The following is a 23,153-nucleotide window of genomic DNA, read 5'->3' as shown; positions in this document are numbered from 1 at the left end:
CCTATATACAAAGTATGTGGGCATTGTTGGCACATGATGGCATATATGACGTTAGTTCAGGAACATGAGAATGTGCCCGTGATTCTGTGAATAACCTGGTTAGGTCCAGTGATGGTATCTTCAGAATAGGTATGTGGACAAAGATGGCAATGAGGCTTGTTGCAAGGAAAAGTTCCAGGATTGGTATTATTATGGTATAGTCTGTGGTTGCTGGTGAGAATCCTCATAAGATTGGGAGGTTGTCTGTAGGAGAGAACAGGCCTGTCACCTAGGGTCTTCTGGAGTCTGGCATCCTGATTAAGGATAGGTTGTAGGTCTTTCACGATTCTTTGCAGTGGTTTGAGTTGGAGGCTGTAGGTAATGACCAGTGGTGTTCTGTTACTGGCTTTTTTGGGCCTATCTTGGAGTAGTTGGTTTCTGGGTATTCATCTGGCCCTGTTGATTTGTTTTTTCACTTTTCCTGGTGGGTAATTCAGGTTTATGAATATTTGGTTGAGATCTTGTAGTTTTTGGCCTCTGTCAGTAGGATCAGAGCAAATGAGATTGTATCTAAGGGCTTGACTGTAAACAATGGATCTTGTGTGTGCAGGATTGAAGCTAGAAGCATGTAGGTAAGTATAGTGGTCACTGGGTTTCCGGTACAGTGTGGTATTGATCAGGCCATCATTGATTTGTTCTGTAGTGTCCAGGAAATGTATCTCTCACATGGAGTGGTCGAGGAGTAAGTTGATGGTGGAGTGCAGATTGTTAAAGTCTCTGTGGAATTCTTCTAGAGCATCTATACCATGGGTCCAAATCATAAAGATGTCATCGATGTATCGTAAGTAAAGGAGGGATATTAGGGGATGAGAGCTGAGGAATTGTTGTTCCAGGTCATCCATAAATATCTTAGCATATTGTGGGACCACGTGGGTGCCCATAGCAGGTGCACTAATCTGGAAGAATAAATTGTCCCCAAAATGAAAATAATTGTGGGTGAGAACCAAGTTACAGAGGTCAGGCACCAGATTGGATGTGGCGACGTCAGGAGTGATATTCCTGATCACTTGTAATCCACCTTCTTGTAGAATATTAGTGTAAACAGAGTCCCTGCCACAAAGGCAAAGCTGGGAGCAGTATAAGTTCTGTTGCAGTTAAGAGCTGACTCTGGGGCGAGGACATATGCTTTAAGCAGGCCTCAAGTATGAAATACAAAGATTCAAATTTCAGGGGGGCTGTAGCCCCTCTCCTGAGGCCCCCAAAATGGGACCCCTGGTATGTACATATAATACGTGTGTGTGTGTGTGTCTGTGTAGGCTAAGATTTTCATATAGGAATGAATAGTACTTATGAGCACCTCAATTTGAAATGACTAACATAAGACTGCTTATGTCTCACTGCTGGGTATTCTTTATGTTTGAAATACTACTATCCCTCAATTTACAAACTTTTGATTTATGAATTTTTGCTGTAACAAACAATGTAAATTTATACCTATTTTTTGATTTATGAACATATTTTCACTACAAAGAAGAACCAAACTTCATCCGAGTGTCTACTCCATAATAACGGATGCAGAGGAATAGAGCAGTACACACTGCAAGGAAGATGTATTTCCTTCAGCCTCCCAGGTCTTCCCAGTTGGTTTGTGCGCTTCATTGTGTTCATGTCATCTTGAGTGTGAGTGATATTAATCTTCAAAATCTTTGTATTTGTAATCATCATGGGTCCTAAACATGAAAAAGTTTCTTCAAGAGCTGTCACTAAGGCCAAGAAACCAAGGAAAGCAATATCCATGGCCACCAAACTTGAAGATATTAAAAGAATTGAAGAGGGCCAGCAATTGAAAGACATATATTTGGCAATGAACTTGGCAGCATCAACAGTGCATACAATCTTCACAGAGAAAGAAAAGATAAAAGAAATGGCAGAAATGTATGTTGGAGGAGCTAAAAGTTGCATCGAGCAATAAAGGCCAGGAATGCAATAATGGATAAATTTGAAAGACTTTTAATACATTGGATCAACAACCATAATGAATGCAATATGTCTCTGAGTTTCCTCATCATAAGGGAGAAAACCCTGTCTTTGTTTGAGGAACTAAGGGCAAGCTGAGGAATAGACATCTCCCTCCAAATTTCCACCAAGAAGAATGTCAGTTAATCCTGCGAGGCCTTGAAACCTGTTGCTTTTGTTTCATAGTCTGGCAGTCTCATTGACAGGTCTGAGTGACAAAGCTGGTTTTTGCTGATTACATAATAAGCTACCTTTCATCATTCATCTCTAAATATTGTGCCGAAAATAATCTGGATAAGAAATGTCTCCTGAGCCTCGATAATACTCCTGCTAACCCTATCAATGCTGAAGACTATGGCGATAACATTTGAACGTTTTTTTTTTTGCTCCCAAATACCACTTCCATCCTTCAGCCAATGGATCAAGGCATCATTGCTATATTTAAAGCTTACTGTCTGCAACTGGTGATGAGATATCTCATATGTGCATCAGACGGAGAAGACAAACCAACAAGTAAGCAGCTGTGGAAGAACTACAGTGTCAAGCTGGCTATAGAAAATATCACAATGGAATAAAATTACTCAAAGTATCCTGAATGGTGGTTGAGAAAAGCTATTGCTGAAATATGTTCATGATTTCCATGGTTTTGAGGGAGAAGTGAAAGATCTTCAAATTCTGTCGTGCAACTGGCAACTCAAGCAGGCTTCAATGCAGTAGACACAGATGATGCTCAAAACCTGTTATTGTCACACAGTGAAGAATTGACTCATGAAGAATTAGTTCAGCTGCATGCAGAAAGGTTGTCAGAAAAGGAGGAGAAATAATTGGATGAACCACAAGAAATGCAGAACACTAAAACACTCAAAATTCTTCAGTGTATTGGAGGTAGCTACATAAATTCTTGATGACAATGACCCAAACTTAGAATGGAGTTCAGCATGCAAGAGACAAATTCATGAAGCTGTTTGATGCTATCAGGAGTTGTATGACAGGAAAAAGAAGGCTATAGTACAAACTTCAGTTCTATACTTTTTTCAACCATCAGCTTCATCACTTCCTCCTAAACCGTCATCACCATCAGCTGGTCCTCAACCTCAAAAGCTGAAGATAAAACCCCAATTAAGGAGGTTGAAGTCACTATAAAGCTATTTCCGATGATGACACAGATGATCCCACAGAACTCATGTCAACATCTTTTTCACCACTGTCTAGGAACTGACTAGTGGCAATAAATGTCGTAAAAAAGCAATAAAGTAGCACTGTTCTTATTTTTATGATTATATAGTATTGTAACATATTTGGGAAAAACATTGGATGACACTTTTGGGAGCTGGGAGCCAGTCAGAATTTATTTACTTAGAAATTAATTTCATTGTCAATTTATGAATTTTCACCTTACAGTTTTCATGGAACAAATTACATTAATAAATCGAGGGCTAGGTGTACATGTAATTCAGAGGGAACAGGCAGCACTGTCTCACCACAGAGAATCAGACACCTTTTGTTATATTTGTTTGACTGTTTTGAATTGTTCTTGTCACCGTGTCCAAGCCTGTTATCGCTTTCTTTACAATGGAATAATTTATTATCTGCAAACTGTATTGTGTATCAAAACAAAAAAGCAGTCAAGTAGCACTTTAAAGATTCACAAAATAATTTATTAGGTGAGCTTTCATGGGAAAGACCCACTTCTTGAGACCATAGCCAGACCAGAACTTCGGACTCTGATAAAGTGGGCCTGTCCCACGAAAGCTCACCTAATCAATTATTTTGTTAGGCTTTAAAGTACTACTTGACTGCTTTTTTGTTTTGATAGTATATAGACTAGCATGGCTTTCTCTCTGTATTGCATATACATAACACAAAGAAGAAAATCTGTCAACAGCAACCAGTTTCTCAGTTGTCACTTTCAAAACGCAGGCGATCAAAGTGTCTGTATATTGTTTGTTCCTCTTATTTTATCATTAAGCCTGGGGAATCTGGGTTAAAAATAACAGCCGAACCTTTGCTGATGGTTTAAAGATTTGGTTAAATGGCTTCCATTTTTAAGGTCTTTTTTTTTTTATTCATATGGGCCCAAAGTAGTATCCCAGATCCAATTCCCCATGCAGCAGCACGTTTAGGAAGTGAATATGCTGGGCCACCTTCCAATCCCCAGCACCACATGAACTTATCGCAGATGAGGCTTCCATTCACTTTAGCAAACCACTTCCATCCACAGTCCCTCAGATATAGTAACCCACCCCAAAGAGTTTATTACTTCTCTTCTACTGCCTGTCTCCTGTCTAATGTGCTGATGATTCTCACATGAACCCTTAGGCATTGGTCTTTGTTATCATCTTAATTGGGGACCTTCCTAGCCAAGTTTCTCAGATGGGCCCTAAAACTTAATCTCTCCTGTCCCAAAACTAGAGTTTAGTTAGGTAAAATTTACGGAGTAAAAAAGGCTTAGTAAAGGCCTTGGCAAAAGTGTCATAGTGTGGAACACATCTTAATAGAGTGAATGTCTTATGAAACACCTCATCTCTCATTCACAAGCATTCAGACCATCTCTCCTTTCATTGGTGAGTGAATATTATCCCTGTAATACCATCAAAATATTACTTTTGAATGCAGGCCACCTATATAGATGTCTAAATATGCACTTGGGAGGCTAACTTTGGCTTAAACTTAGCTTGTTTAGAATTGTGGCCAACGTGTTTTTAAAAAAGTTGTTAAGCATAACAACTAATTTTTGTGTGTGCATGCCTCTTTGTTTTTTATCTACTTATCTCTATGCTAGGCTTTTGTAAGAAATGTATCTCAGGCTTAGCAAACACAGCTAATGGCTTTTTTGTCCTTGAATTCGATAAAACGTTTCCAATTGTATTTATCTAGGCAGTAAATAGTGTTTTCCTGGTGCTGTAAAATCACTCTTCCTCTCCCTGTGCCTCAGGGCTTTTTCCTCTGTCAAGTGTCAAGTGCTGCTTTTTTGGATAAACAATTGAATATGAATGATTGAATGGGGGTAACTTGTCTGGTAACAGCTTTCCAGCTACCATCCTACAAAACAACAGGTTGTAATGATGCAACCACGTGAGAACTCGTCTGTCTCCCAGTGATATACCACCAAAGTCATGGTCCATGCTGGTGCCTGAACTGGAGTCTTATTATTAATGTGAGGGGGTTGACTGGCAGGCCATTCTCTACTGTGGGTCCAGGCCTCCACAGCTCACTTCTTCTGGTGTACAATAGTTTAAATATGCTGGTTCTCAAGGTACATGGCTAGATAGCCCTGGAGGGTCAGGATGTTGGATTGGACTGGGGAGAGGCTGTGTAGGGCAGTGGATTCAGATGGCTATGATGTAGCTGAGGTGGCATGTAGAATGGACTTTTGAATGATCCATTGCAAAACTTCTTCCTTTGACAATATGGGAGGGGTTAAGCTTCTTAAATCCCTCAGATTTGTATCTTCTTACCTCATGCATGCTCACAGGGCTGGCCTTTAACTAGGGAGATCGGGGCAGTTGCCCAGGGCAACATACTGATGGGGCCTCTCCATGCTCCTGGCCAGAAGACGTTCTGCATTAGAAGCTGGGGGGGGCGGGGTGAGAAGGGCTGCGCTAGCTGTGGCTCCCGATCTCATGTTTTGGATGGGTGGATGACTGAGTTTGGTGCAGGAGTGAGGGGGTTGACGGAGGAGTGAGGTGGTCCTGCCTCACGCTCTGCTTCCTTCATCCTCTGCTTTCTACCCCTTCTGCACGTGGGATATGACATCACCAGTGAAACGGTATCATTCAACTGGTGCAAGACTGGAACTTGCCAGGATCTTCTGAGGATCTCCTCATTTGTGACAAAATCAAACCGGCAGAGGTTAAGAATACTCCATAAATGTTCATGCTGAAAACCGGCCAGTTTCCTTTCAGTTGTTTATAACATCCATACCTTTGATCCATGTAACACTGTTGTCATTACTATCAGGTTGAACAGTCATATCTGAGCTGTCCTGCAGATATCCTGCCCCTGCAAACTAATGCCTTTGAAGACTCTGCAATGCCACTGAAGCAAAACTGAACAGGCGTGTGATTTCTCCTTTTATATAATCGCCTACTGTCACTCGGCTACCCAGGTAGATAAAACCATTCACCTGTTCAATGTCACTGCCATCTGTATCCAGCACCAGTAGGTTTTATAGGATTTATGAGGAGTTTTGCTTTTGTCACAACAGATTGTGACTCCCATAGATTCTGCACTTTTTCACAGCTCTACCAGCATTAGCTGTAGCTGGTCAGTAGCCTTTTCCAGTAAGGCAGTATAACCAGCACGCTCAAGATCCTCTAAAGCAGCAGTTCTCACGCTGTGGGTTGGGACCCCAAAGGGATGGGGTTGATCCTGCTTGAAGCAGGGGGCTTGACTAGATGACCTCCTGAGGTCTCTTCCAGCCTTATGGTTCTATGATTAATTCACATAGCTAGCAGGTCCTGATATCTGCAATGAGAAAGCTTGCATAAGTCAGACGATTTTTATGGCTGAATTTACAAGCTGTGACTGCTGGGAAAGAGAATGATCACCACTGTCCTTTTGTTTGCTGGCTTTACAGATACTTTTGCAGTGTTGGATGTAGACAGAGGCATGAAATGTGTGTTGGATATAACATTGCTGTAGTGTTTCAGGGTGTACAGAAAAACACAACATCCCACTAGGAAGAGAAAAATAGCTTGGCATACTGAGGACTTCTGTACCTGGCAGCATACCTCCTGTCAAAGTTATGGATCAGTCCCATTCAGGCTTTTGAGAGTCAGACACAGGGATGATGGGATCATTTGTATAAAGGGGGAGAAGACCGAGAGACGCTGACCGAACTCTAAACACTGTATATTATTGAAACCATTTCAAGCTAGTGGGTGTTCCAGCACCTCCTAGCATCCCTAGTTCTAGCACCTATAGTCTTACAGAGCTGGAATTCGAGAGTCCATTGACGTAGTTAGCGTACAAATTAGAGATGGGCCTAAGCTGCAAGACTGAGATGAAAATACTGAGGGTGTTTGTATTTGAGCAACTCCCTCAGCTGCATCTGTGAATCTTTTAAATAACAGCGCTGCAGGTGGCTCTGGCTTTTATCCCTGGTTAATCTCTTTATTTCCAAAGAGTTTAAAATTCTAACTTCAGAAATAATAAAGTGTCTAAATCAGTGGTGAGCTAATGAAATAGCTTAATCCTGTCCCCTCAACTGACTGCAATGCACTTCACTACCTGTGCTCTATTTCTAGGCACCTCCTTTATGCTCATCTTACTGGTAAGGACATAACTTCACAGTTATGTCTAAAGCTATATATAGAAAATCTCCACATAGCGTGAGTATTGCAATCAATTTTAGTGCCAAGGATCAGGAGAGGAATTTTACACTCACACCCTACAGCAGATTTAATGCAGTGTTTACTACACTGGAGATAGACCACCCTCCTGCCTCCAACCAGGACTATTCCTAAAAGTACCTTCTGTGGGGTTTGTGCCAATAAGATCATTTAAAATACACAGAGCCTTCATTCACGTTTGTTTATGTGACATCGTTGTATCACTAGCTGGAAGCGGGCCTGGTATTAGCCCCTGGAATCTATCTACAGTGTTCTAAGGCGCATGTCATCTGGAGGACCTGTCCAAGATAACAAAACCTAGAGTAGGCAGGTCACCTTCACAGGGGATTTCCTTCCCTCACTGCAGAGATTAGATGTTTTAGGTACACTGTGTCTCCCTGGAAAGATCAGATTCATTGTTCCATTTGACCTGCCTGCAGGAATAGGAAAATGACATGCTGAGTCAATTGCCTGCATTAGCCTTGAACTTTCTCCATGTGTAGTGTTTCAAACTCAGCTCTGATCTGAACTGCCCAGTCCAGTCTTGTGAAGAGAGGGAGGGATGGAGGGCATTGGAAGCACAAGGAAGGAAAGGGAAAGACCAAAAATAACAGATGCAGGCTGTTTTATGAAAGCTTCATAAAAAAAATAACATGAAAGGTTACTGTCCGGCTATTCCTGTGCAACAATTCGGTAGCCTGCTCCATGATTCTTTTCAAACACAGCCCCATCTCCCCCAAACTTAATGTCATGCAAGCCTGAGGCTAGGGAAACCTTTCATTGGGTCAGGGTCTGCCGTGTCCTCTCGCCCTGCCAAAACTGAGAAGAATAGGCCCCCCAACTCCTACTTCCCCTAGCTAGCCCCATAATACGGGAAACCATGAAATAATAATGGAAAAGGAAATTGGAAAAGCTGCAGAATGTGTAACCCTGTCTTAGATGGGGGCTGCAAGCACTCCAGAGATGTCCCCAGTGTTGTGTTATAGGTGGTACATGGTTTGTGTAAGGTCACCCACAGCTCTGAGTGTATTCTGTGCAAAGGCAAAATATTTAGGCATACGAAGTGGAGTTACCAGTGGGCAATATTCCGCCTTAACCCTGACTTTCCTGGTTGGATCCAGTTTATGTTAAGTATCAGAGTGGTAGCCGAGTTAGTCTGTATCTTCAAAAACAACAAGAAGTCCTGTGGCACCTTATACACTGAGAGATAATTTAGAGCATAAGTTTTCATCGGCAAAGACCTGCTTCATCGGATGCATGAGTGGCAGGGCGGGGTTCAGAGAAGGATTTAAAAAGGGAGTCTCAGTCCAGGGGAGGGCCAGAGTTGACCAGGTCTGTTCAGTAATGGAGGATGTGGCCCATTATCAGCAGTTCATGTGGAGTTGTGACATCAAGAGAGGCGAAATCGTCAGTTCAGATGTGGCCCATTATCAGTAGTTAGTGGAAGTGTGAACATGAAGAGCGGAGAAACTGCTTTTGTAATGGGCCAACCACTCCCAGTCTCTGTTCAATCCTTGGTTGATGGAGTCAAATTTGCAAACAAATTGCAGCTTATGTCAGTTATTTGATGTAAAACAGGTGTCGTCTGTTTCAGTAAAGACCTACTGCAATGTGGGAATGTTGATTTCGCCGTCCTGTTTAGGCTCCAGGTTGGCAAATCAGCTGCCATTTCCTAATGTTTTAATGGAAGAATTTAAGTACTGGAATAAATTGCCTTGGGTGGTTGTAGAATCTCCATCCCTGGAGATATTTCTGAGTGGGTTAGATAGACATCTACCAGGGATGGTCTAGACATGCTTGGTCCTGCCATGAGGGCAGGGGACTGGACTTGATGACCTCTTGATGTCCCTGCCAGTTCTGTGATTCTATGTTATTCATGTTTCTTCCCCTGAAACAACTTGTGTGGTGTGGTCTGTACAAAACAAGTGTCCTACCCTTGAGTTACATGCAGCAGCTGTAAACTGAAGCTGTCCTACATAAGGACAGAAAGGGCCTTCTGAGATTTGTCCAGGTAGGAATTATCCTATCAGCCCCTCTTTTTGATGCTGAAAGAATGTATTTTTGGGGCTTCTCAGATTTAGGAGGGCATGACAGAAGCAGACATGGGGGCAGCTGAGTATTTTGGTAGAAGCATTCCTCTGCTTGTCAGCAACTTCCAACAAACCTACATGACTGACTGAATGACTGAACACTCGCTGCGCTGCACAAATTCCTGGGGATTTCTTGCTCCGCAGTGGCCAACGTCTCTTATACAGAAAGAGTAGGGACTGGTACAGGGGGAGAGGCAATGGCAGCATATCTCAGGCTGGAGAAGACATGGGGTTCGGGAAGCAGTAGGAGCATTTTTGAGATTCATAGAACAGTGTAGTGGCTAGTGAAAGACAGGTTTGGAGGGGCCATGCCACCCACTCAGCAACAGAGCTGGTCAGAAAAATTGGCAAAATTTATTTTTCAAATACTCTATATTTTGAAATACATAAAAACCTGCTTTTTTCTTCCAAATTACAGCTCAGCCAAACTTTTTCAAATAGCCAGAATTTCAACGCTTTATTTATGAAGTTTCACTATCTGTTTATTTATGATGGGCTGTATTTGCCAGAGACATTAGTACGCTATTTAGGCAAAATTGTGGGGCGTTAAGCCTCTTTCCCTCCCCCCCACCCCGAGGATTGGTCTGCCTCAGTTTGTGGAGCACATTGGAACCCACGAGGATGCTCTATGACATATAAATGTAATTTAGTGTTAGTTGTACCTCGAGTTCTTTCTATTTGTAACGTTCCTGTTTGACTACGGCCCTTTCATCCCACATCATTGCACTGAATCCCGATGGTGCGTCACCTCTTCTGCTTTGTTGCAAAACCATGATGCACAGTAAAGCAGAACTCTAATCAACAAAATATTTTCTTCCTTCCCCAATGGCCTGAAAAGTTATATTTGAACAAGCACGGTGGCTTTTGTATTGCAACCTACAAATCTTTGGGTGCCTGTACCAGGAGAAAGAGCTCCTCTGTGTGCCCCTCCTGTTGGCATTTTTCAGTGAGTGCTGAGGAAAGCTACCCCGACTGGCTATCATGTGCAGTACTTGGTTACCTTGAAGCTAGTGGCAAAGCTTCAGATGAGCTGAGTGGAAGTAGAAACAAGCTTTTTATTTGGGTTTTATCCTTCCCATATATTGAGCGAAATTAATCGTGGGTGCAGTTTCACCGGCTCCAGTGAAGCTATACCCAGGCCCACCAATGAGTGTGGGAGGGCAAAGGGAAAGTTGCCCCCCAAGTCTGGCATGTCATAGGCGGGTCCTGGAGCTGTGGGTCCTTTCAAAGCGCCACGACAGTGCTGCTGCACACAGCGGTAAAGGAGTGCAGTGGGGGAGGCACCTCTGCAGTCTGGGCAGTGCTAAGGCCTGAATGCCCTAAGCCTCGCCCCTTCCACCCTTGGCTCTGCCCTTACAGGACACAGAGCTGGGCCTTCCCTCTCCCTTTGCCCCAGGGCCCAAGGTGGCTATTGGTCTCACTGGCTTCACCAGACATTCCGATCAGATTTCCAGAAAATAGCAGGAAATTTTAATGTAGATGTTAACTAGTCATGAGCCAACACAAGCCCTGTAAGCCTGGTCTGCACACAGGCAGTATAGATTGTACCCAGGTTGGTTTAGCTCTGTGGTATTGTAGCCCCAGGAAGGAACAGGGTTTTCTTTAGGAAACCACCTATATTTTATTTCGCTACATAAAGGAGAGGAGAAAGAAACAGGCTTTTTTTTAAACTTTTTTTTAATAATGTTTTAGGATTAGGGTACAAAAAAGGTTAATGCATTAGTTTTGAAAAGCTAAATGCACCGCAGTAAGCACATCCTACACACATAGAATATATTTCTCTATATAATATCAACACCGATATAAAATAAGTTATACTAGTCTCGGTTTTATTCATCACAGTAGGAGCTCAGCATATACAAAGTGACAATAAGAAGTGGACCCACCCTCCCATCCCAAATGAGAGTCATAAAAAGAGATGAGGATGGAAAATGGTTCTAAATTGGAGGGCTTTTAGCAAAGTAAAATTCCAGGGAAACACAAATTTCATAGTGGATGAAAGGAAGGGTTGGACATTTCTTGGCTCAGGATGGAAGTTCTGGATGGAATAAAGCGTAGTTATCTGAGGGCTAAGCAAGGCTTCCTTACCAGTATACAGCCACTTGTTCCCATGGACACAGAAAATCCATCAAGCCCTTCCTGCAGCTGCACAGTGCCTTAGCTCTCACGACTATAGATAATTCAGCTGACAGTGTTGGATTATTTTTTAAGATAAGAACATAAGCTTGCAGTGCTCAGTGTACACACTTCTGTGACAAAAGGTAAACAGATCACTTTCTAGGAATGATAAAGACCAGCCATTGGCCAACAAGGTTTCAGAGGGGGAAAACCTTGTGCACTTCCATATGAAATGCTCTTTGGATAATTTGGGGATGATGATGCAAGCAGAAATTCCTCCCCTCTCAGCCATCTGACCCCTCCCTCTAAGCACTCAGCAATTTCCCTGCCTTCATTCTCCCCTGCTCTTTGTTTTCCTGTACTTGGTCATGTCATGAGTTGGAATCTCCCACTGGTGTCAATGGGAAATAGAAGTGCTCAGTAGCTCGTTGGATCTGACCCACTGTGGTTAGAGGAGTTCAAGGTGCCAAATTCCAATCTAGAGCTCAAAAGCATTGAAGTTGGTATCTAGACAGCTCTGCTGTTAGGACTGAGCCCACCCTAATGACAGGGACCATTTGGAGGAATCATAATTAGATCTGGATCCAGATTACAGACACCTCTGTAGGACCACGTCCATGAGGGCTTTTATCAGGGGTTTCAGTGTGGGCTCATTCAGTTCGGTTGAGAGCCACCACAGACCCCAGGGCAAAGGGGAAGGGGCTGGGTCTTGGAAGGGGGAGGGCCTTGGGCAGTCAACAATCAGATCTTAGCACTGCCCAAACTGCAGCATGCCCCCACCAATAGCAGCCAGGATCTCTGAGCCCCTTTGAATCACTGGGCCCCAGTGAAATTGCCTCCCCTTTCCCCCGTAACCCTCCTACCCCCTCCAGTCAACAGGCCTGGGCTCATCACGGACTGCAACGTGCTCTTTTACATTGCTCTGAGTCTTTTTTGTGTCATTTCTCTTTCTCCACGTCTGAGGCTGCACCTGAGCCCAGTTAAACAGTGTGGATGAAGTTCAGGAATAACTCTGGATATTATCTTCAGGTAACTTGCACCGTATGCAACCCTAGAAGACATGGCTGCCTCGATTCTTCACTCCACCCCCATCTGCCAGCTTCTGCCACTGCCTCTAAGTCTTTCCTTTCCCTTCATCTTTTCAGACTACACATTAGGAAGCAAGCACATTACAGAGGAAGAGTTAATCGCATTGCCTATCATGAGAAAGGGCTGGGCTTTTTTCTGTTTTGATATAGGTTTTCCTTTGTACATTAAAATTCTTAAAAATCCAAAGGTGACCTCCCATCTAAAGGTATAATTTAAGGAAATGTGTCTCTGGGTCTTCTCTCTTTTCCCCACCTCCCCTCGCTCTCCGGTGACTTTCCATTCACTCTGTCAGTTTCCTCTTGGATGGAGGGAGGAGATGGGAAGGAAGCTCATTTGGGAGTTCATGACCTTCCAGCTTGACCTTAATGAGATGGTTCGCCAAGGCAAATTCGTCATCATCCAGCATCCCATCCTTGTCGATGTCAGACAGTTTCCATATCTTGCCAAGCACAGTATTGGGAAGCTTGGATCTCACCATCTCCCTCTTGGCGTTGGCCCCAGTTATTTTACCGTCAACAGGTGACAACGTGTAAAAGATCTCATCGTACATCGGCTTGTCTCTGGCCACCACCCACTCAGCATCATCGATTCCTTCTCCCGCTCCTTCACCGTAGCCGTGGCCAAATGGGCCATGCTGGGTACCCTCAAAGGCTCCTCCCTTCACCATCTGGACGGGCCTTTGGGACTCTTCCTGGCGTACCAGCACCATGAGCTGTGCAATGTCATTGGCCAGCATGTCTTCTACTGTCTCCAGCAGCTTACTCTTCAGTGGCTGGAACTTGCTGAAATCTTGAGCCTGCAGCAGATCCTGAAAACAGGAGGGCAGCGAAGAGAAGGTAAGTGCAAGCATTAGTGAGTGCCGGGCAGGCGATGACATGACAGCAGCTCTCAGTGTGCCTCTTTTCTGCCACACCTCTCAAAGGGGTCCTTTCCTTCAGGGGCACCACAGGAGAGCACAGCTCCCCTTCCACTGTCGACAGCAAAGAGAGAGCTCTCTTGTCTCTTTGGCTGCTGCAGTTAAAAGTACGGTAAGGAGAAGGACCTCTCTCTTCCTGGCCAGTGTGGCAAAAGCTCCCACTCTTGCTTCAATCAACTTCAAACCCTGGCAGAGATTATTTTACAGATGGGGAGAAGCTGGGTACAGACAGGATCAGAGACTTACCCAGGACCAGGACCAGCATGTTCTTTCCAAAAGCAGACACAAGGAGCTCTATTCAGTGCAGCATCCTTGCAAGCCACAGATCCTGGATCCTTTCAGCCCGCATCTGCTTCTGTGCCTCTGAGCACTTCAGCATGGCTTGCTACACCCCAGCTAGGTCCCCCCAGTGCTCTGCTTGCCCCAACTCCCACACCCCTATTTCAGAGAGGAGGGAGGCCACAATGGAGGCATATTTTTTTTTATTTCTATAGCTCTGACTTTTTGCTATCGTGAACCACAATTTCAAGGTTAAAACAAAAACAAAAGTCAGTGCTTTATGGCATAGATCTACTGTGTCATGTACTGTGCTGTATTACTGTGTGGAAACATACAACCCTAGTATTACATGGGAATGAACTCCCACACATTACAGTGAAGAGGCATGGTTCAATCTACACCAAAACAGTTCTAGAAGCCACTGCGACATTTCAGGAGTAATCCAGCCTTTAAAGATGCATGAGCACCCCTCTCCAATATCTTGTGGAGCACACTAGGGGGTGTGGGGGGGTGCTGGACATGAGCAATAATTTAATTTCACCTCTTGCACTTCAGGGCATAAACTAACTGCCCACTAGAATAAGTGGGGGAAGGTGCGGTGGAAGAAGGTGTTCCTTTTGGCCATGTCTACACTAGCCCCAAACTTCAAAATGGCCACGCAAATGGCCATTTCGAAGTTTACTAATGAAGTGCTGAAATGCATATTCAGCGCTTCATTAGCATGCGGGCGGCCGCGGCACTTCGAAATTGACGCGCCTCGCCGCCGCGCAGCTTGTCCCAACGGGGCTCCTTTTCGAAAGGACCCCACCTGCTTCGAAGTCCCCTTATTCCCATCAGCTCATGGGAATAAGGGGACTTCGAAGTAGGCAGGGTCCTTTCGAAAAGGAGCCCCGTCGGGACGAGCCGCGCGGCGGCGAGGCGCGTCAATTTCGAAGTGCCACGGCCGCCCGCATGCTAATGAAGCTCTGAATATGCATTTCAGCGCTTCATTAGTAAACTTCGAAATGGCCATTTGCGTGGCCATTTCAAAGTTTGGGGCTAGTGTAGACGTAGCCCTTAAGTGCAGCATTGTGCCAATGGCTGAATGCATACTTCTTTTCTTCCAACACATCACATGCCAGTCGCTCTCTATGCCTGCGTACTGGCCTGCCTCTTATCGGATGTGACAAAATTCTACTGGCCTGCCTTCTCACAGCATAGTAGAAGTGCATAGTGCAAGTATTACAGGTTTGTCCTCTACTAAGAGAAACCCACGTCTTTATCCTTCACTATCCTCTACTTCATTTGTAAACAGCATCCCTGTATGCCTAATGGTGGCATAAAACTCACGTCTGAGCAACTAAGGAACTAGATCCTCCAGCTGGCTCTCAAGGACTTAAGAGTATTTTCCTTCTCTTCAAAGGAACAGCAGATTCCATCTGCTCCATAAAGATACGGTCATCATTTTCCCAATGCATCTGCTGCAAAGAGGTCTTCAGCCTGGATTGAAGCCAGGCAATGATCTGAACATCTCTCCAGAATGGTTAGCATACACTATACGAGGTCCTCATCCAGCACTCACTGAAGTTGTTGGAAAGGCTCCCATTGACTTACATGACCCTTGGCTCAGGGCCCAAATGTGTACCACAGAAAACTTGTTTGTCCCTTTAAAAACAGCGAGGGATACTTGTCACATCCTCTTTCTCTGCGGGAGTCTTTCTTTGCCAGAAATAAGCAAGCGAGCAGAGAGCACAAAAATAGCCCCAACTTCACTGCAGAATGTTATAGATAGTAATATTTGTGAGGCCCGGCTGGTCCTGGAAGCTGTAAGCCCAAGGTCTGAAGTAAAGCAGAAGGAGCTCAGTAACTTACTGTAAAAGTTGTCTCTGCCAGAGAATTAAGTGAAGGAGCCTTCCCTTCTCCCTGCCTTAGCTGAATATCTATGTCCAAATACAGCTTGGACATACTGCAGGATTCACTTCTGTCTTACAAGAGTCCCGACACACTTGTAAAGATTGAACCTATCTTGTCCGGCACCCTTGGGACTGGACTCGTGCCAGACAAGAGAATCTGATGGACAACAGGAGTTCAATATTTTCTAGCACATTAACAACACTTATACTGCTTGCTGGGCTCTTAGAAGACATTTAGGGGTAAATTACACCTAAATAACAGCACAGAACACTGAGAGCCAGCACTGGAGGCTGGAAACAAACTTTATGGGGCCCCAGGAAACTTGGCCACACCCATGACAAGTGGTTGTCTGGCCAAATAAAATTAATTGGGATTACAGATGTTGCCAGAGAAGAGAGTTCTGGATGAGACAGGTTCAACCTGCAGCAGCACCGTCAGGCATTGCTTCTGACCCGTTCTGCCCAGCTGCTGAAATGCTTTTCCCTTCATGGGTCAATGCTCCAGCCAGGTTATTCCAGAGCTTACCTGCATCTTTCTGAGGTTTGGGAAGTCTCCTGGTGAGATCTGATGCTCCCGTTCGATACGGCTGTATATCTCCCCCAAATTGTTCACCAGCTCCTTCTTCTTATTGTCTTTCCCAAACACTGATGGCATTTCCTTCTTCAGGGAGCTGATGATGTAGGCATGGACCTGAAGGGCATAATGAGATGGGAAAGAAGACCAAGAAAAGCATGAATGGATACATTTGAACATTCTCCCTGGAAGATGGTACTCATACAGCCAAGCCTGGGAGTAAACCCTACCCTCTCTCCTTTTCACTACACCAGGCTCTTTTCTCTGCCTGTTTTTGCTGGTTATCACTACCGCACAACACATGCCATTCACAATTGTGCTTCCTGACTCCTCTGACGCAATTGCACTGTGCATGCTGGGAGATGTGTTTGTAAGTCACCTGTCACAGGAAACTGTTTTGTTTCATTCTACACTTCCCTTCAGGACAAACCACTTTTCCAACTAGCAATGCCACTCAGGCCTGCAGACACCACACATTTTGGATCTAGCTAGTGATTAATCTTAAGGTTCATATTTTCTGTGTGGCCTACATTAATATGACTACTGTACCAGGGTCAGGCAGGCAGACCCTGCAAGAAATCAGGGAAAAGCACCTCAGGGTGGCAGCATAAGCTAGGGAAACAGATAGGGCAGCAATGCAGGTGAGAGCCCTGCAATCAAGTAATGGGAGCCAGCTGATCTGACTGCAGGTGTGCTGGCAAGGGTTTAAAAATCCTGTCAGTGAAGTAGGCAGGGGAGAGTGAGAGAGGAGGTGGAGGAGATTGGAGAGCAGTTATGAAGGAGAAAACAAGACTGATAAGGCAAGTGGGGGGGCTTGTAAAGACAGCTGGGGAGGGAAGAGTACCTGGGCTCCCCCCGCCCCAGCAAGGCCAACAGCCCTGTCTGTGACTAGGGTTGGGAAAGAGACTGGCCAGAACAACAGAGGTGGGTGCAGCCTAAGCCCTCCAGCCAGAGGAGGTGTAAGACCTGAGTGGGGCAAGGAGGCATCTTGTCACACTAAATAAAATGAACACCTTGGCTATGTCTACACTAGCCCCAAACTTCAAAATGGCCATTTCGAAGTTTACCAATGAAGCAGTGAAATACATATTCAGCGCCTCATTAGCATGTGGGTGTCCGCAACACTTTGAAATTGACGTGGCTCATCCAGATGGGGCTCCTTTTCGAAAGGACCCCGCCTACTTCGAAGTCCCCTTATTCCCATCTGCTCATAGGAATAACAGGACTTCGAAGTAGGCAGGGTCCTTTCGAAAAGGAGCCCCGTCTGGATGAGCCGCACGGCGGCGAGCTGCGTCAATTTCGAAGTGCTGCGGCCGCCCTCATGCTAATGAGGCGCTGAATATGTATTTCAGCGCTTCATTAGTAAACTTTGAAATGGCTATTTGCATGGCCATTTTGAAGTTTGGGGCTAGTAGAGACATGGCCCTTGTGTACAAGGATGCTGCAGACTTCCTCTGATGTCAACTCATATCAATGTGACTGAAGGCAGAATCTGTCTCAGCATGGCTTTAGCTAAACTTACCCACAGAATTGAGTGAGACGGCCCTGCTATTTCCTCACTTAATATTACAGCTTGTTGTTCTGGTCCACAAATGATGGAAGAACCTGAAGTATCACCTAGTTCCTCTCTTCAATCAATGCAGAACTGTGCCCTGCTGTGCAGATTCTTCTGGCCCCATTTAATTAGTCCCAGTGATGGGGCGGGGGGGTTGAAGATTACACCACTTGCTCCCAAAGCCATTGTTACAAGGGCTAGGTCCCCTGGGCCATTTGTCTTTTTAATGTACTTGGCGCCCCTCAGTGCCATCTGATGAACAATGGCAGTGAGCAGGGGTGGTCACTCACTGAGCAAGAAGGGGGAGAACCCCTCCCTGAACCCTGGTGACAGAATGTAGCCCAACCTCCTTACCTGACTAGAAGGCAGGGGGCATGACTACCTGTATAAAAGCCCCAGCCAGAAGCCCAGGTGGCCCCTAGCCACTGCAGGAACCAGATGTTGATGCTGAGCTTCCAGGCTGGGAGGCTGATCCAGCCCAGCACAAAGTGGAAGACTGACCTGGACAGCTGGGCCCACAGCTAGACTTCACTGAGGAGGAGTTGCTACTAGCCGGGACGGAGACTCCACTCTACCCAAACCCAGAGGAGCTTGGCCAGCTGCCTAGCAAGGTATGACCAGAGGGGGAGTATTGGAAGTGGCCTAGGGGTAGATGGTCAGTGTGCTGTGGTATGAATCCCCCTGACACCAGTGGCTGACTGCTCTGCTGCTAACAGGGCCCTGGGCTGGGGCGCAGTGGAGAGGACAGTCCTGGGCCCCCCTAGGCTGGGGGGTGGCCATCTCCCCCTCTCACTGTTATAGGCACACATGGGCCTAGTGACTCTCCACTGAACTGTTTGCTTGCTGCCCCTCCATGAACCAGGGCATAGGCCTAGTGACTACACAGTGAACTGCTGTTTTTTGCCCCGCTCTGAACCAGGGCCTGGGCCTAGCCATTACACACAGAACTGACATTTATCGCCCTGCCCAGAACCAGGGCGTGGACCCACTGAGGCCGGAGCATGGTCCTGAGTCCTAGGGCTAAGCTTTAGTTGCTGACACCCAGTAAACTGAAACTGATAAGAACTCTTTCACCCTGCCCCCCGCCCCCACCACAAACTGTATAAATACAAAGTTTCTTTGGTAAGATGCACCTTGGCCAGCCGCGCCCGCTTGATGAGATCGTTCAGCTTCCGCAGGGCTGCATTGCGGGGGAGGCTCTGAATATCCCTGAACAAGTCCTGTTCTTCAGCCTCAAACAGCTTGCGGTTGTCAGGGATCAGGAGCGGATGGGACCAGAAGGAGCCGATATAGACCCTGATGACCTCGGGTGTGTTGACAATCTTCCCCAGGGACCACATCAGGGCACCATATACCCGCATCAGCTGCTGGGTCTCAATTTGGTCTGCCTTGTTGAGCACCACCCTCATCTTGTCCTCATGGTTCTTCAGTGCCTTGATGACCTCAGAGAACTCATCTGAGATGTCCAGCTTGTGGGCATCAAAGAGGAGAATGATACGGTCAACCCGTTCTGCAAACCACTCCAAGACGGCAGCAAAGTCATAACCTGATGTGGGAGGAGGAAGAACAGAGACACATGAGACACGAGGCAATGCAGTGCTGTATTCATTGACAGGCTGAAAGAAAGTCTGCAACATGCTGCAGGTAGTGTAGAGGTCTGGTAAGCTCCAGATAAGAAGGGCTCTGGAGACATCACTCTTCCTTCCACTGCATAACCCTGACCCTAACATGGATGCGTGCTATACCTCATTCTTTTGTGTGTGTGGCTTTTAAGACTTGGTCTGGTTGCTCCATAATAGCCAGTCTGGAGGAGATGACTATTGTATGTAAAATAAACTGTGCACGTCTTGGGTGAAATAGTGTTGGTAAGAAACTGCCATGTACCAAACACATCCCTGCCTATCCCTACATGATAGGAAAGTCTAGCCTCTTAGTTACTTTTCATAACGGTAACAACCAAAGACTGGAGGTTTCTGGATAATTATAACCTGTACACAGGCTGTGCTGAGGTGAATTTCTTTCTTCTAATTAACAATACTTTGCCTCATCAGAATTCAATTTATATTGTTTGAGAGATAATATGAATGTTTACTTTTATACTTTTATAGTTTTATTTTTAGATTTTTATCCATTTTCACCATTGCAGAAAATTATAGGAAGGGATTAGACAATTATTGAATGCTAACACATGCCAGGGTTCAAAAAGTTAAAGCTTTCTAACAAGTAAAATTAAACTCTCAACACTATATCAAAAACACAAATATATAAATATCCTTAAAGCAGACTCAAAAAGGTAATTGTTCTCAAACAGCATTTTGTGTATGCTACTTAATGGTCCAGGATTATGGGTGGAAATACTTTTTTGTGAATTTTTATGTGTACCATATTTAGCAGCATTTAGTGATGAAAAAAATCTAATAATCCCAAGCTTGTGAATAGTCTACTTTCAGGTCTTGTGTAGTTTTATGGGGCTACCTTTGGCCCACTATGTTTTTATCAAAAAATGACACCAATGATCTGTTTTACATGCATAAGATCATCTCGCCACCTATGCCAGCCACAAAAGCCCCAAGAAAAGGCAGCCCTGTCAATAATCCTAGAGATGTAGCTGAGCTGCAAGCTTTGGATCTGCTGTTGAAGAGACACTAAAGTCAGACATGTGTTAGGTTTGGATATGTCTCTAAATCATGGTTTGCAGAAAACAGATTTATTTTCCCTGATGGCCAGATGAGATTTTTCAGTTCTCTTTGAAACCGGGCTGAGCCAGTGGACAACACGACAAGCCAGTGCTATGAGATAGGTACGGGTGTGCCATCCATACATCCCTGATATTGTCTTTTGTACTGCTCAGCACAACAGCTGTCTGAGGAACGCCGACTGCCTACACTCCTCTAGCAAACAGAGGTGCTCTTCCCACTGCTCCTGTACTATGCAGCTTCCCTTCTACTAGGTTCAAGGAGGTGAGGGTGCAGCAATTGCTATTTTCAGCTAAATCACTTTAAAAATCCTGTTCTTCTTGCTTCCTTGAATAAATGTATGTGAATTTGCTTATCAGCTTTTCATCTGTGATACTTGAGGGAGAGAGGGTGTTCTTGGGCATAGGTCATAGAAAGCAGGCCTCCAGGGCTTTATTCCTTGCTCTGCTCCTGAGACGCGTGACATTAGGCAAGTCACCAATGGGGAAATCACAGGTCTATTGAAGTGCATGGCAAAGCTCCATTTTTTTAAACAGGGCCAATATTTCTGCCCAAAGCACTCTGTGCCTCAATTTTCTAATCACTAAATGGGCATAATATTGTGGAAGAGGCAACATTAATTATAGTACTTCTCATCAGCAGATATTATATATGAGTTCATTTAAACACCTGCATGCTAGAGACGGGTGGTTTCTCCACTTTCGCAAAGAAAAGGCCAGACAGAAAATGTAATGATCTTACTTTTGTGCAGTCTCTTCAGGTGGCTTTCCAAATGCTTTATAACATTTTAGTGAAGTATCATATATGTACTGTCTATGGATCACTTCACCGACCACTGAAGTATGGCCAAGTCTGGGGTGTATTTGGCTCAACAATTTTGGACAAAAGGCAAAGAGACATACCATAACCAACTGAAAGAACCTGGGGGGGATTGTGGAGTAAGTAGACTATACTTACTCAACCTGGAATTTGACCAAGAGATAGGACCTGATTTTCATCTCATTCCAGTATAAATCTGGAGAAACTGCAAATTTGCTGGAGTTTGACTTGTATAAAAGTCATGGCAGCAGAATTAGGCCTTAAATATCTGATTCCATATTTTATATAAAGTGTGTGTGTGTGTGTGTGCGTGCACATGCACGCACTTCAAGTTTGGGTACTAAGTCAGGATTTAAGCACCAAAGCAATTAGCCTGGGAGCTACTGTGCTAAACAGTCTTGACAAGTCCTTTGAAAATAAAGTGTTTTTTGGTTTGGGCATCTGAAATAGAGAGTGTATTTTTAGTCAAGCCTTTGTTCAAGGCTTGGCCCTAGAGCTCAACCAAGCCCATCACCTTGGTATCTGAATGTGAAAAACCCATACTTTTACACGTTCTTGTGCTCATGTTCATTTTTCCAGGCACTTGGCTAGATGAAAGAACTCCTCTTTAGGGCTCTCCTTCCATACAATTCACTGGACCTTGTCAGAACCTGACTTAAGGGAGGAACTATAGCATAAACTCAGCCACTCCTGCAGCCAGCCTTTGAGATGCCATAGTTAGCTCTCCTTTTCCTTGTCACCTATTCCACACTCTAAAGCGTAGTATTTCCCTCCATCTCTTCCTCTTCTCTACACTCCCTTTTGCCAGTTTTTTTTAAAGCTCTCCCGGCCCACTATATGCTTATTTTCTGTCTGAGGATAGCTGTGCCTATCAGTGCAACAGATGATGGGAAGGTTGGTATGCAGCAGTGATGCCTGCTACAGGGCTATTTATCACTGGGCTTGGCACAAGTAGGGGCTGCGCTCATACTTTCCTTTGAGTGTTGAAAACAGTGCAACATAGCTGAGCAGAATATAATTCCTTTGGGCTTTTCACAGCCTGCTGGACTTAGTGAGTCTCACAGTGCTGCTTGCTGGAACATCACTGGGAAAAACTCAGCAAGAGATGCAAGCAGATGCCCTGCCCCCTGGTTGTAGTCTGTCTCTGAAATCGCATTCCCTTATTGCTAGGTGGGACTTGGACATGATGGAAAATAAGTCCTGGCAGTGAAAGGGGAAGCAGACAAGATAAACAGGATAACTATTTCTTTCTGTCAAATGTGTCTTCATGGGACTCGCTTCCTTCTCCAGCTTGAAAGGCAGGCAACAGATTTATCACAGCTGCAGCGCAAACAAACATTTCCAAGTAGCAAAACTGAGGGGGGATTTTAGGGTGGATTTAATTTAGAGAGATTCTAGGCCCTCTTGTAAACATCTCCATGCCTAATCCCAGCTCTCTCTGTGGCACTTAGAGCTTAGTTACATGGGGCAATGAGATCAAGAGGGGATAAAATAGACAACCCATTGATTCACAACAAGCTGCCTTTCTTAGCCAATGTTTTGGCACCAATGTGCTAAACAGCAGAGTTCTTGTGCAGTGTGGTCCCATCCGCTCTTGTTTCGGCCACTTCTACCTCCACCTCAGATTTTGGAGAAACCTTCAAACATTAACTTGGCTGCTGAATTTACCCTAAGGAAATGAGATTGGTTCTGAGTGAAAAGAACTTCTCCTGGATCTCCTAAGAGGTTCCTACACAAGGCTACAAACCAGTGGGATGTCTCATGACTTGAACACTAATAAGGTTCACTGCTGTGACA

At 44.9% G+C, this 23,153-nt stretch overlaps 1 protein-coding gene across 2 annotated transcripts in view; it reads right to left on the bottom strand.

Annotated features, from left to right (window-relative positions):
• Nucleotides 1-11,118: 11,118 nt before the first annotated feature.
• Nucleotides 11,119-23,153, bottom strand: part of EHD3 (EH domain containing 3) — a 35,680-nt gene continuing 23,645 nt past the window's right edge. For both annotated transcript variants that reach the window (XM_074989858.1, XM_074989856.1), the window contains 3 exons: nt 18,975-19,387; nt 16,239-16,403; nt 11,119-13,433 (listed from right to left, as the gene is read on the bottom strand). In XM_074989858.1, coding sequence (XP_074845959.1) covers nt 12,906-13,433; nt 16,239-16,403; nt 18,975-19,387 — 1,106 coding nt within the window. In that variant the 3' untranslated portion in view covers nt 11,119-12,905. The remainder of the gene's footprint in view (nt 13,434-16,238; nt 16,404-18,974; nt 19,388-23,153) is intronic.

Source organism: Carettochelys insculpta, chromosome 3 (genome assembly GCF_033958435.1).
Source record: "Carettochelys insculpta isolate YL-2023 chromosome 3, ASM3395843v1, whole genome shotgun sequence".
In the NCBI taxonomy this organism is placed as follows: Eukaryota; Metazoa; Chordata; order Testudines; family Carettochelyidae; genus Carettochelys; species Carettochelys insculpta.
The sequence above is the reverse complement of the archived record's forward strand: the minus strand, read 5'-3'. Positions and strand labels throughout refer to the sequence as shown.